The following is a 13621-nucleotide window of genomic DNA, read 5'->3' as shown; positions in this document are numbered from 1 at the left end:
GGGCTCAGCTCATTCCCCTGCAGCATTCTGCTCCCTGTGCACAGGGAAGTTTTGTTTCCTCCTTTTCCCTGGGATCATTTTTTTGTCATTGTCTCCCTGTGGCCATGCAGAATTCCAGGCAGCCTCGCCTCCTGCAGCAGCAGTGCCAGGGATGCCAAAGCAGATATCCTGTCGTGCCCTGGATAAATCCAGAGGGAGACCTTGGCTTGGGGAGGGGTTCCTGCCCGGTGGCCACTGCCAGACCCCACCCTGGAACAAAGGGACTTTTCATCCCCAAGCCAGAGGGGACACAGGGGCCGTGCCAGGTGTGGCCTTTCCCTGCATAGGTGGGATCCAGGAGCTGATTCCCAAAGTCTTGCTCTGCTCTCTCATGCAGCCTTTTATTCCTGCCTCCTTCAGGGAGCAGCTGCTTTCCCAAGGATTTGCTGATGGGATGGATTGAGGGGTGGCTTTTAGTGAGTAATGCACATTGGGCTGGAGACATGGCTTTGGGAAACTCACAGGAAAAAGGGATGAAATTAGGAAAAAAATCTTCCTTGTGAGACTGGGGAGGGGCTGGGATGGAATTCCCAGAGCAGCTGTGGCTGCCCCTGAGTCTCTGGCCGTGTCCTAGGCCAGGCTGGATGGGCTGGGAGCAGCCTGGGACAGTGGGAGGTGTCCCTGCCATGGCAGGGGTGGCACTGGATGGGTTTTAGGGTCCCTCCAACCCAAACCATTCCAGGATTCCATGGTGTTATTGGAGATAATGACATGGCCCTTCCTTGGACAGCAGGATGGTAACAAGTGGTGGTGAGCTGGAATTCCATAAAACAACAAGGGGTGCCATTACCTGTGGCCTCCTTTCTGACAGAGATTGTTCCTCCTGACAGCTCACACTCCCTGAACAGCAACGCTGGAGGTGCTGAACTGCAGCAGGGTGGGTATGGGGTGAGAGTGCCCAGAATTCCATGGTAGAATTCCCGTGTTGCAGCCACAGTGGCTCAGCTGTGACACAAAACCAGCCCCTCACAGCATAGCAGGGGAAATGGAACCTGCCCTGCCCCTCTGGCAGCCACTGACTCCGACCTGAAACCACTCAGGGCTCCCAAGCACGTGAAATAATAACCCTGGGCTGCCGTGCCAAGTTTCCAGCTGTTCCCACATGTGCATCCCATCCTGACCTCCTCCTGTGCCCGTGCCAGCCCCGAGATTCCATAAAACACCACGCTAATCCCCAGCCCTTTTTCATTAAATGACCAATTAAAGCTCAAGGAAAAGCCTCCTTATTATTATTATTTCAGTTGGGAACATGTTCCCTGTAGCGCCGGGGGGTTTTTGGGGGTTTTTTTTTGGGATGATAACGTTCCCTTGGCTTTGTTATCAGCAGGGTTTGGTTGCTACTGTGGCTGCTTTGCTCTGGCTGCTCGCTGGTGCCTGCCTTAGCAGAGCTGTGGGTTTCAGTCCTGTAGAGTTATTAAATCCTCCTGGACACGAGTGAATGTGTTCAAGGTGAGAACACCGTGGTTATTCCCTGGGAAGGTGTCGGAGTGGGGAGGTCAGGGATGCCAGCAGCTGCAGGGGAGTCCCAGGGCAGTGCTGCTCAGCTCCTCACGTGTGGCTGGGGGAAGGAGCAAACCCCCTTCCCAAAAAGGCATTTGGGGTGAGACTGGCATGGAGAGAGGGGGAAAGTGTCTGCCTGAGCTCTGCACGAGGCTGAAACCCATCAGGAATTCAAAGCTTAGCAAAAAAAGTGCCCCAAGTTCTTTGTTGGTCCCCTCTGCTGTACCTGAAATAGGAGTTTGGGAGGTTCTGGGTGCTGGGGGAACAGCTGAGGATGATGTGGCTGGAGAGCTGCCCCTCACATTTCCATGGATCTGCACGGGGTGTCCTTGGGGTGAACCTGCCTTCTCCAGAAGTGGGGTTCCTTTTCCTCAGCTCTTCCAGCTCATGCATAACCTGAAGTTTCCATCACTCTCTGTTACCACCCAGAGCACCAGCCCTGCTGCTGGAGGCTCTCTCTGCTCTTAGGAAAGCAGCTGAAGGTTTTTTTATAAATATCCTCCTCTCTGGAAAACACACATTGCATCCCAGAGCACCCCAAGCTCTGCTCCACATCAGGTTTTACATCCACAGACTTTTGGAGCGGCTTCAAGGAACGATCCAACAAACACTGGGCTTTAAATGCAGTCTGAGGACAGCAGTATTTTGTTATTTTGGAGCAGTTTTTCTTTGATAAGCACCAAGAGGGTGCCTTGTGTTGGCCATGCATGAACACGGGCTTTGGCTTCAGGGCTGGGTAACTGTGGGACCCCTCAGCTCTGCTGTGCTGGGTTGGCTGTGGGGTTTTTGTGTGTGTTCAGGTCCCTGAATTGCTTTCTGTGCTAGAACAGAATGAGAACTCTCCAGAGATGAGAAGGGAAGTGTGTTCCTCCCCTGGGGGCTGCACTGGGCAGGCTCAGACAGGGATGGGGCTCCCTGCAGTGCAGTGCAGTCACTGCTCCCCAGTAACCCCAGCATGGATGCAGCCCAGGCTCTGTGTGGCCCCAGGGAGGGCAGGAGCAGCAAGGGCGTTGTGATCCATGTCTGGATGGAGATGGAGATGATGGAGATGGAGCAGCCCAGGGATCCATCACTGTGCAGGATCACTCCCAGCTGCTTCTCGTGCTCATTGAAGATCCAAACCCCACAACTGACCCCAAAACAGGCCAGCCCATCTCCCAGCAATCTATCCTGGATTATTTTTTCTCCTGTAATTAATGCCCCGGGTGGTTCAGGCTCTGTGCTGCACACTCGGATCCCGCTGGATCCACGGACAGAGGAGCCCCTTGGAGTGACTCTTCCCTGGGTGCAGCCCGGATCTCCCGGACTCTTTTCCCTGCCTTTTCCAGGGTATCACTTTCCAGAGTAATGAGTTAAGCAGGGTCGTTAGCACAGCCCGGGGAGGGGGGCGGGGGCTGCACCGCCTGGAAATTTCTCACCGCAGACTTCACTGGGGCCAGACATGTTGTAAATTTTACAAGAAAAACACTTTACAGACCAGAAGTCCAACTCTGGTGAGCACAGAGCTGCTAATTAACAATTTGGAGACCACGGGAGCCGATCCCACCTCCCTGGAGCCTCCTGGTTCTCAGTCAGGCTTGCAAGGTCTGGGGGCCTCCTCGAGCTCCAGCTTGGGGTTTCTGGTGGTTCCTGTTTCCATCCTCCTGCTGCTTCCCAGCTTGCACCCAGGAGCTCCCGAATCTCCCAGGCTCTCCTGGAAATGATGTTCAACATCATCCCAAGCACTGGGATGTCCAGGGAGACCCAGGATGCTGAAGGTGTCACTTGTGGTGTTTGATCCCTGCTGTGGCAGCTTTTGGGAGCTCCTCTGTGCCAGCCAGGGATTCCCAGGGTGGCACCACCTTCCCAAATCCCATCCCAGAGCTGCTGAGGGACACGGAGACTGGGAGTGAGTGACCCTTGGGGACACGGGCAGGGACGGGGACGGTGCCAGCTCTCCCTGGGACGTGGGTGAGGTTGGTGTGGCACACCCCACACCATGCCAGGCTCCTGCTTCCAGGGCTCACCGTGTCCCCTGTTGTGTCAGGACCACCACGGCCTCAGTCCCACTGTGGCCTCTGTCCCCTGTCCCTCCCTGAGAACCCAGGAGGTGGCACTGGGGGTTGGTGGAGGGAGCATCCCTGTCTCCATCGTCCATCCCTGATGGATGAGAGCAGATGGAAGGAGCAGGAGGGGGAGAGTCATCCTTTTGAGAAGCTTTTTTGGCTGAAATAACTGTGGTTTTCCTCTAAATCCTGATGAGCTGGGGTCAGAAACCCTGCGAGGTAGAGCTGCCCCGATGGGCCTTGGTGTTTTCCATGGTTTCTCTCCCGTTTCCCTTGGAGACAGGAATAACAAAGCGGGCCGTGAGGGGAGCTCTGGCAGCAGCTTTACCTCGGGGCTGAGCTGTGCTGAGAGCCCTGCAGGTACAGCTCCCGGCTTTCCCTTTCCCACAGTGTCCCCTACTGCTTGCACTCCAAAATCCACCCAGGAACTCGTGCAAAAAGCAGGAAAAGGAGAAATCTCAGAAAGTCACCGCGGGGAAATGCTTTTGGGGAGGTGGAAGAAGAGCAAGATTCCTGCAGGGAGGAAAATTAGAGAATTGGGGAATGTCTCGAGCTGGAAGGAATCCATAAGGATCATCCAGGCCAAATCTCTGCTTCCTCAGAATTAACTGAATTCAAACTCTGCCACTGCTCCAGAAGGGGTTCCATGAGGAAGGATGGATCACACAGCAGGAAATAAAGAGGAGACAGGAATTGGGAAGAAAGAAGCCACTTCCTTCTGTTTTCCTTTGGATAACACAAGGGAACCAACCCAAAGCCCTTTCCCAGGAGAAAGCAATCTGGATTAAAAGGATGGATGGGTTATCCCTGGAAAATGTGCTGTTATGGTTCCCCTGTGGGGTTTGCTGCTAAATCAATTCTTTAAATCAGGTATTTGGGGGCAGAATTAGCAGATGAGATGACACAAACCCAGGGAAGCTCTCCCAGCTCCCTGAGGGTGCCAGTCTCTGTCTGGACCTCAAGGATCCCATGGGACATGTGCTGAAACACTGGGAAATTCACCATTTTCCACCCAAATCCGCTGATATCCCTCCCCAAGGCCAGGAATCTTTAATCCCAGTAATATTCCAGAAAAATCCCAGCAGTTCCTAACGTTTCCATTTCTCCTTCCTCCCCCCAGACCTACGAGCAGAACGAATGGATCATCCACCTGGCTGGGAAGCTGCTGGCCCAGGAGGAGGAGACCTTGTCCCTGCTGGCCACAAACCCCTTTGCAGGCAGAGACCCTCCAAGGTGAGCCTGGAGTTATCCCAAGGGAGCTGGAAGCTCCACCTTGTTCCCATCCTGGACATGCACAGGAGGTTCCTCTTGGGGTTTGTGTTTGGTGGCATTTGGGGTGGGATTTAGGGTGGCTTTGATGGACACCACAGTGCTGCCAGCACCTCAATTCCCCCCTGGAGGGGCCACAGGGACCCTTGGGATGAGCCCATTCCCAGCAGATCCAGGAAGGGCTCGGTGCTGCTGCTCCTGGCCAGGAATGCTCCCTCCTGCTGTGCTGTCCTGCCCCTCGGCTCCGGGGCTTTTGCCACGTTCTCTTTGTGAGCTCAGCTCAAACCCCACCATTTCCACGGACCTCCTGAGGTGTTTCAAAGACAAAACAGCCCTGCAGGAATTATTGAGTTTCTGGACACTCATCTTGGAATTGTTTGTGTTTTCAAGGAAGAGACAAAGCCAACATCAGCCAGGGAAAGGCACAGAGGAAAACTCCGAGGTTTTACACAAAAGGAATTTTGTCCCCAAAGCGTCTGTTTTGTTGATGGAGTTATTTTTAGCTGAGAAAACATTTTTTGGGGCGTTTTGGATCAAGTCAAGTCATGTTATGCTGCTGCTAATGTTTTCCATTTGAGGCTCTGAGGATGCACTGCAAACAGGGATGCAGGTCCAGGAATGAAATTCCCCTTGGATCCCACTGATGTTTTCCAGCTTTAGGGCACTGCATCCCCTAAACCCTCTGAGGAGAGAGACTCCTTGTCCAGCTGAGGCACAGGAAACTTCCCACTTTTACCAAAATGGTTCTTCTGAGGTGCTTTGTAAACCCCAATATGTTAAAAATCCCCAAATCCTGCAATGGTTTGTGTTGGGAAGGAGCTTAAAGCTCATCCAGTTCCAACCCCAGCATCTTCCACCATCCCAGGCTGCTCCAATTTCCATCCAGCCTGGCCTTGGGCACTGCCAGGGATCCAGGGGCAGCCACAGCTGCTCTGGGCACCTGTGCCAGGGCCTGCCCACCCTGCCAGGGAGGAATTCCTTCCCAATATCCCATAACCCTGCCCTCTGTGGCCTGGCGCCCTTGGCAGGGGATGGAACTGGATGATTTTTAACCTCCCTTCCATCCCTGACCCTGTAATTCCCTGATCCTGGACTTTTATCCAGATTGAGGGGAAAGTTTGCTGCCAACCTTAGGGATCCCTTCATTCCCACCACAGTAGCTGGGTGGAAAAAAAACTCCTAATTTTCCTACCATTATTCCCCCCTCCCTCCACTCCAAAGGGAATTTTGAGACTTAATTATTTTCATTCCCTGCTAGACTAAATAATTAGGGGAAGGAGCTGTTTTCCATAAGAACCTTGCACTCCATCCTCCACAGAGTTTGTTCTGTTAATGGAAACTCTACACCTTAAATAGCCAAGGGACTTTCAGAATGAGTTAATGCCTTCGAAATGAAATTTCGGAGACCAAAGTTTGGAGGGTTCTTTACAACTCAAGAAATTATAGTATTTTTTTCAAGTGTGATAAACTTCAAATGAGAAACAGGTGACTGATTAAAAATGAGGGCATTGTTGAGGGCCTGGCTGAGTGGGAAGCTTGGACCTCGAGGCTGGTGATGTTTGGGGAATGTGGATTTCCCAAATATTCTGGGGCAGTGGATAGTTCATAAAAGCCCAGCCCTCATAAATCTGAACAGGGGGACTTGGGCTGAGAAATTAAGAAGTGTTGAACACACCGTGGAAAAGGCTGCAACAATCAAAGGAAACAAAAATCGGATTTAGCCCACAGGAGGGGAAAAAAAAACAAACAGATTTTTGGGTCTGTTTGGTGTCTCTGATGTTAAATCATGGTCACTTCAGGATTTTTATTCCAATTAAAGTAGCAGTTTGTTGGAAAAGCCCCACCATGGGTGTGAAGAGCTGAGTTTGGAGTGGTGGTGTTTGTGAGGGAGCTGGTGCCTCCCTTTGGATGCTTTGGAACACGAGGGAATGGGGCATCTGGGATCCTTTTTATGGGATTTTGTTTTATTTCCCATTTAAAAGTGATTGGACTTGATACCTGGGCTGGGATCTGTGCAAGCCATGGGAAGAGCTTGGTCATATTTGCACTTTGTAGAAGCCAATTTGGAGTTTGGACCCTCCCCAGAGGGACAAGGGTGACTCTGGAGCAGTGCTGAGAGCAGGCAGGGAGTGGGAATTCCTGGAAAATCCAGGCCTCACTGGGATTAAGTGGAAAAGAATCTCTCAGCTATTACCAGAATTAAATTCCACGGTCCTGAAGGGAAGTTTAAGGGGTTTTCTTTGGGGGAAAAACCCCTCAGTATTTCAGGGAAGACAGAACTCATCCCAAGCTGGCAGGATTTCCCCCAGGCTGGGAAGTCTGGTGGCCATGGGATCTCTCTTCCTTGGCAGGGTGAATTCCAGCCTTGGATCCATCTGGAGCCAGGTTGTTTATTTTTCCCCCCACAGTTTTCTCTGCCCTTGGTGTTGTCCCACCCTTCCTAACCCACACAGAGAGGAAAAACCCCACTGTGCCACTTCCCAAAGGGATTTTGTGGATCAGCTGCCCCTGGGATGCTCCACCTCTGTGGGACCACACCTTGCAGGAACCTCAGAATCAGCAGCACTAAAAAACAACCCCAAAACTGCCCTGCTTCCCTCAGTTTAGGCCAAGATGAATTAATTTATGCTCCCTCCCACCAACAGGGCAAGAACAGCGATGCTGGAGCAATGTTACCTTGATGAATTTGGCCTTCCCACCACCTGATTTACAACAGAGCAGGGAACCTCGAGATAAAACACCCCAAAAAAAACCTCAAAAAAACACCCCACATTTTGCTTTCTTTCTTCCTTTCCCTCTCCCACCCCTCCTTGCCTTGGCAGGCCATTAATTCTAACAAAAACCACCACTGGGTTTGTTGGTTTTTTTTTCCCTGGAACCCCTCAGCTGTTGCAGGGAGACAGCTGCACCCTCTGGAACTAATTACAGCTGTCTGGGAGATTTAGGCCCCCATCCCAACAACTCCACTATTGCTGCTAATTTTTAACACATCCAGTTGGGAGATGGCAGGAGGGGCCGAGCCACGAGCGGCTCCCGAGGGCGCTGCGGGGCAGCTGCTGCCGGGCATCTGCTGGGGGGAAAACGCTGCTTTCAAAAATAATGCTGATTATTTTTAGCTTTTCTGGCCTCTCCCCGAGGCCGGGGCCTTGCCCAGCCCGCTGGGGATGCCCTGAAGGGTGGTGGCAGAAGGGTTCTTGGGGTGGCTCAGTTGTGCCCCCTCCGTCGGTGTTGTCGCTCTTCTGGCGCCGCTGTTGGAGCAGAAGTTGCCCAAAGGACCCTTTTGTCCCCTTTTTCTCACAGCAGAGATTGTTTTCCACCTCCTGGGAAAGTCCTTGGAATGCCATCCAGTCTCACCCGTGCCATGGGCAGGGATATCCTCCACCAGACCCCATCCAAGCTGGCCTTGGACACTTCCAGGATGGAGCAGCAACAGCTTCCCTGGGAATCTGTGCCAGGGCCTTCCCACCCTCCCAGGGAGGAATTCCTGTATCCCAATATCCCATCAAATCCTTCAGTTTAAACCCATTTTTAATGGGAGCAGGTGCCAGGGATCCAGGAGGAGCTGCCAGTTTGTGTTTGCTCAGTAAATCCCCACAAGTCCTTCTCGTCCTTCTCTGAGTACCTGGGACATCCTGGTGAGGTCAGGCAGCTCCTTCCTGACCTTCCAGAGGCTGTTGCTGTTTCTCCAGAGCAGGAATCAGGGAATCTCCTGCAGACTCAGTCTCCAAGATCCTGTGGATCCCTTCCAGCTGCCAGGAGATCTTTGTGGAAGCCCCAAAACTGCACAAACTCTGGGAGCCCTGGAAGGATGGGAGTTTGTAGCACCTTCCCTCCCTGAATCCTGGGAAGAGGGAGCAGCACCAGCACTGGAGGAGCTGGAAAACCCCATAATTCCAGGACTGAGGCACCCAGGCAGGTTATAAACACTGGCAGAGCTTGTAAACTCTGTGAGCCCTGAAATGAGGGGCTCCAGTGGGTATTAAACACTGCAGCTTTTACATCCTGAGCCTGGCAAGGAAATATTCCCTCCTGAGTTCCAGGTTTTCCACCTTTCTCCATCTATTTTAGGAATATATGGAGATGAATCCAGCTTGGGAAGTGCTCTGCAGCCACTTAGTGAAGGAAAAAGCATCAGAGTGGCAGGTGGAGGATGCTGGGAGCAGGAGACTGCCATAAAATCAGCCTCTGAAGCATTTTTAGGAGGTGGATCTGGGATTGGAGATGTTTTGGGAATTCCAGAAAGCAGTCAGGCAGCAACTGGAAATCTCCAATCATCCTGGAGTGGCTACCTGGACCCTCAGGGATGAGGCTGTTCAGGAACACTCAGTTATTAACAGGAATTTTGTGCTCCTGCAAAGGAAACCCTGTGGGAATAACACTCCAGCCCCTGTTTGGCTTTTCCCAGCCTCAGAAAGCAGGGAAAAGAGGGAGGGCAGGAATAGGCCAGGTTGGAATGAAGGCAGCAGCTGCAGGGCAGAGTTTGTGGGGGTGAGATGCAGGTTTATGCTCCCCAAATTCCACTCAGGGCCCCTTTTCCCATTTATCTTTCTTTAACCTCAGAGGAGGGGGGGAAATGGAGGCCATTGAGTCATGGAGTGGTTTGGGATGGAAGGGACCTTAAATCCCACCCAGTGCCACCCCTGCCATGGCAGGGACACATTCCACTGTGCCAGGCTGCTCCAAGCTCTGTCCAGCCTGGCCTTGGGCACTGCCAGGGATCCAGGGGCAGCCACAGCTGCTCTGGGCATGATGGGTGTGATGGACACAGAATCCCAGGATCTCTGAGGCTGGAAAAGGCCTTTAAGTGCAGCAAGTCCCACCTGTGCCCAATGCCCACCTTGTCCCCAGCCCAGAGCTCTGAGTGCCACCTCCACGAGTTCCTTGGACACCCCCAGGGATGGGGACTCCAAATCCCCCATGGCATCTCATATTCCTATGGTTTTGTAGGAGAATCCTTCCTGTGCTGCTCTCCTGGGTCCCAGCAGGACTGGAGCAGGGCTGTTGGGCTGTGCTGGAGCCACCCTTGGACTGGGTGCAGCTTTCTCCAAGCCCCTCACTCTGCCCCGCTCCCCAAAGCCGAGCGCTGATGGCAAATCCATCGGAGCCGTCCCTAATTATTTCAGCAGCAGGAAGGACCTTCCCGCCGCTCCAGGGATCCCCCAGCTGCGGTGCCCTGCTCAGTAGCAGGGTCTGTATTTTCCTAGTGGAGCAGAGCAGGTTTAAATGAGCACTGACACGACTTTGACAGTTTTATTTTGTGGGTATTTTATGGACTCGCCCGGCGATGCTCCCGGCGCGGGCGCCGCTCCGGCCCTTGTCAGCATGTCCTACATCAAGGGGGACAAACCCCCCGGATCCAGCGGCATGGGCAGCTCCCAGAGTGTTTCCTGACACTGATGAATGTTTCTTTCTGCACTGCTTTCAAACCTCCTCCGCTGTCAGCTCCCGGAGCAGCCGGAAAACAGATGCGCTCAGAGCCGCGCTGACGCTGGCCGGGCAGGGGGTGCTGGGGGACTCAGAATCCCTGCTCCAAAATCTCCCAGGCAGAAACACTCCAGGGTGGCTCTGAGAAACGAAAAAACTTTCTTTTTCCTGCTTTTATTGTTATTATTCTTTCATACTTAGCTGTGGAAAGGTGTGGGGAGTGCTCAGGGCAGGTTAAAGCTCCTGTGCTCCTGCATCGTTCCTGAGGCACAGCTGGATGCCAGCATTCCTAAATGGCATCAGGAGGAGCCTGGGAGCTTCCCAAAGCCTTCCCAAAACCTTCCCAGTGTCACTGCTGTGTGCTGTGGGCATCCCAGGGATGGGATGGGATGGGATGGATGATGGATGGAGGGATGGATGGATGGATGGATGGATGGATGGATGGATGGATGGATGGATGGATGGATGGATGGGGTACTGGGATATGAAGCCACCCTGAGCACCCTCAAGCTGACTTCTTCATCCAGAAAGGCTCCAAAACACCAATCCCAAGGTCCAAGCCTCTTCCCAGAAGTCATGCCAAGCCCTGAGCTGCTGCTGTTGTCTCCACAGGTGGATCCGGGGGGAACACTTCAGGTACAAGTTCAGCCAGCCCGGGGGGAAGCACGCCCGCGACGGGAAGTGGTGGATCCGGAAAAGGATCGGCCCCTATTTCCCCCCCGTCAACCTGCAGGGCCTGAGGAAGTTCTTTGAGGACAGGAATTGGCCTTATCCCGTGCAGGACTGAGGGAAAAGGATGGCCAGGACAAGAGGGACCAGCGGGGAAGATGGAGAACGAGCAGCTCCCTTCCCAACACCTCCTGCCTCTGTTTTATATCCATATCCTTGGTCACGCCTGCTTTCCAGAACATTCCCAGCCAGTTTGCCCACTTGCTCTGTGAGCTGCTTTTTCTCACCTCAGTGGTTGATTTCTTTTGCCAGGCTGCTCCATTCAGGAATTCCTCTGGAACTGGGAAAAAGGCAAGCAAATAACCATCACTGGTTTTGGGCGAGGCGTTGGTGTTGCCAAAAGCAGCTGAACGTGGGTTTGAAACAAAAATGGGAAAACAAACCAGGAGGGATCTCTGGGGTTGTGTGGGCTGTGGAGGCAGGCACAGGAATGCCCTTTTCCATGTTTCCTTGCACCTTTTTGACCACATACACCAAATGGGCACCACTGGGAACGTGTTCCTGGAAAGGGATTAAAGGAAACAATTGTTGAATAACCAGCAGGAGCTTCACTGGGTTTTTGTTTTTCCTGGAAGTGCTAAAAAGGGAAAAAAAGAAGGAGCCTCAGTCTCTACCAGGGACAAGGCAGCTCCCATGGGAATGGGGTGGCAGGTGAGGAATGAGGTGAGTCCTGGGATTGATTTGTGTTTTGGGGAGAATCCAAAATTTGTGTGGTGTCCAAATGTCTGTCCCCATGCCGAGGATCCAGGGCTGTGAGAGGAGAATTCTCCCTCCCCTTCTGCCCTGGCTTCCAGGGTGCCTTTGCTCAGAGCTCCCTCGTGGTTTCAGTGGATTTTCCAAGCTGCTCCTTCTCCAGGGGGTGCAGCCCTGGATGGGTGCTGAGTGACAGGAGATGGGTGACAGGTGACACCCCCGGGCACCCAGCAGCACTGCCTCCCCCTCCCCAATTTCATGAATTTCTTTTGCTTTCCAACCTCTGGGTCAGGGATAATGGATCCCAGACCAGCATTCCCATTCCTGTTTGCTGCTTGTTAAGCTTTTTTTTTCCCTTTTTTTTTCTTTTTCATTGCAAGCTCCCTGCTCTGCTCCAGAGCAGTGCCTGGAAGATAAAACCCATCCAAAGGGGCAGGAGGGGATTCCATTGGAAACGTTTCCCTGGGACAAGAATTTAGAAAAGAAAAGGAACAATTATTCTGAGGTGGGAGGAAATCAACCAGCTTTGGGCACTGCCAGGGATCCAGGGGCAGCCACAGCTGCTCTGGGAATCTGTGCCAGGATCCATCCAGGTTCCATTTTCAAACATTCCTCTAAAAACATGGATTTGGTTTGTGTTTTGGGAACGTGGCCCCTGTGGAGGGGTCAGTGGTGAGGAGCTGCTGGAGATGAGTTTGTGTCCATGCAGGAATGCCCAGGAATACCTACACTGCAGCAACCCAGAGAATTCCTTATTCCTGCATCTTTTATAAATCAGAATAATTGATTTTAAAGCAGCCAAACTCCAGGCTGGGAATTCCCATAGGAAATACCTGCAGCCATATCCATTCCCTGCTCCCAGCTGCTTGGAAAAGCTGGCTTTGCTTGCAGACATATGAAAGGAAAAAGCTTTTGGGGGTTTTGTTTTGTTTTTTTTTTTTTTTTCCTTCCTGGTAGATTGAGTTTGGCCAAACAATTCCGTGTGAACTGCTGGGCAGGAGGCACAAACCTGTAGGCAAAATTATCCAGCTGCTCCAAGTTTAGAGCAGCATGGGATGAATTTCAGGATCGTATATTAGTTTCCATTTAATCTGATTATTCCAGGCTGGAGTTCCTGGAGGGTCTTCAGGTTATTGTCAGTCAAAAGAATCTTTAAAAGCTTCCATTTGCGCTCAACTTTTCCCATTCCAAGTCTATTTTCATTATGGATCCATTTTGATTTTAATGAAAAAATGATTCTCCCAACTCCCTGCTTTCCCCCCCGCCCCACTTGGGGTTAAAATTGAAGCCACAATGGGGTCTTGCCACTCAAAATCCCATTTTCCAGCTTTCCTGAGGGTACTGCTTGGTTGAAGGAGCTCGGGCAGACAATAAGGGGCAGATAATTTGGGAAGGCACCTTCTGTGCTCTGCCTGGGGCCCAGCCCCTTCCTCACTGGGAGAACCCTTCGATGCCTCCAGTCCCAGGGCGATTTCCAGCTCCAAATGCAGGAAATTCAAATGCAGGATTCATTTCTGCTGAAAGCCCCTTGCTGTGCTGTCACTGCAGGGGCTCATTTCTGTCACCTCCTCTCAGCTGCAGCCCCGGGGGCTCCAGGGGGAGCAGCATCCCCCAGGATTGGGAAACTGGGGATCCCAGTTTGTGCTGGGTGGGGGGACACCCCTGCCAGGTCTGCCTGGAGTGGCAGCTTTGTGGCACTGGGGTGTCCATCCCACCTCTCCCCAGGGAAAAAAAACAACAGAGGGGCATCCAGAACTAACCCCAAAGCACATTCTGGGTTTGCACAGGATTTACAGGATGTGCCTGGCTGAGCTCTCCAGGTGCCACCCGTGACCCCAGCGCTGGCCCAGGGAGGGACACGGGCAGTGCCAGCCTGGTCTGTGGGAACATCCCTGTCCTGGTTCCTTGTCCTGCCCCAAAGC

General features: G+C 52.7%; 1 protein-coding gene across 1 annotated transcript in view; it reads left to right on the top strand.

Annotated features, from left to right (window-relative positions):
- LMF1 (lipase maturation factor 1) overlaps nt 1–11545 on the top strand; it is a 140707-nt gene extending 129162 nt beyond the window's left edge. The window contains exons 10-11 of the mRNA XM_041462069.1: nt 4705–4817; nt 10890–11545. Of these exons, the coding sequence (XP_041318003.1) occupies nt 4705–4817; nt 10890–11064 (288 nt within the window). The 3' untranslated portion in view covers nt 11065–11545. The remainder of the gene's footprint in view (nt 1–4704; nt 4818–10889) is intronic.
- The last annotated feature ends 2076 nt before the right edge of the window (nt 11546–13621 follow it).

The sequence above is a fragment of the Pyrgilauda ruficollis genome, unplaced genomic scaffold, assembly GCF_017590135.1.
Source record: "Pyrgilauda ruficollis isolate IOZ18807 unplaced genomic scaffold, ASM1759013v1 scaffold16, whole genome shotgun sequence".
NCBI lineage: Eukaryota > Metazoa > Chordata > Aves > Passeriformes > Passeridae > Pyrgilauda > Pyrgilauda ruficollis.
This window is presented reverse-complemented; position numbering and strand designations above follow the sequence as displayed.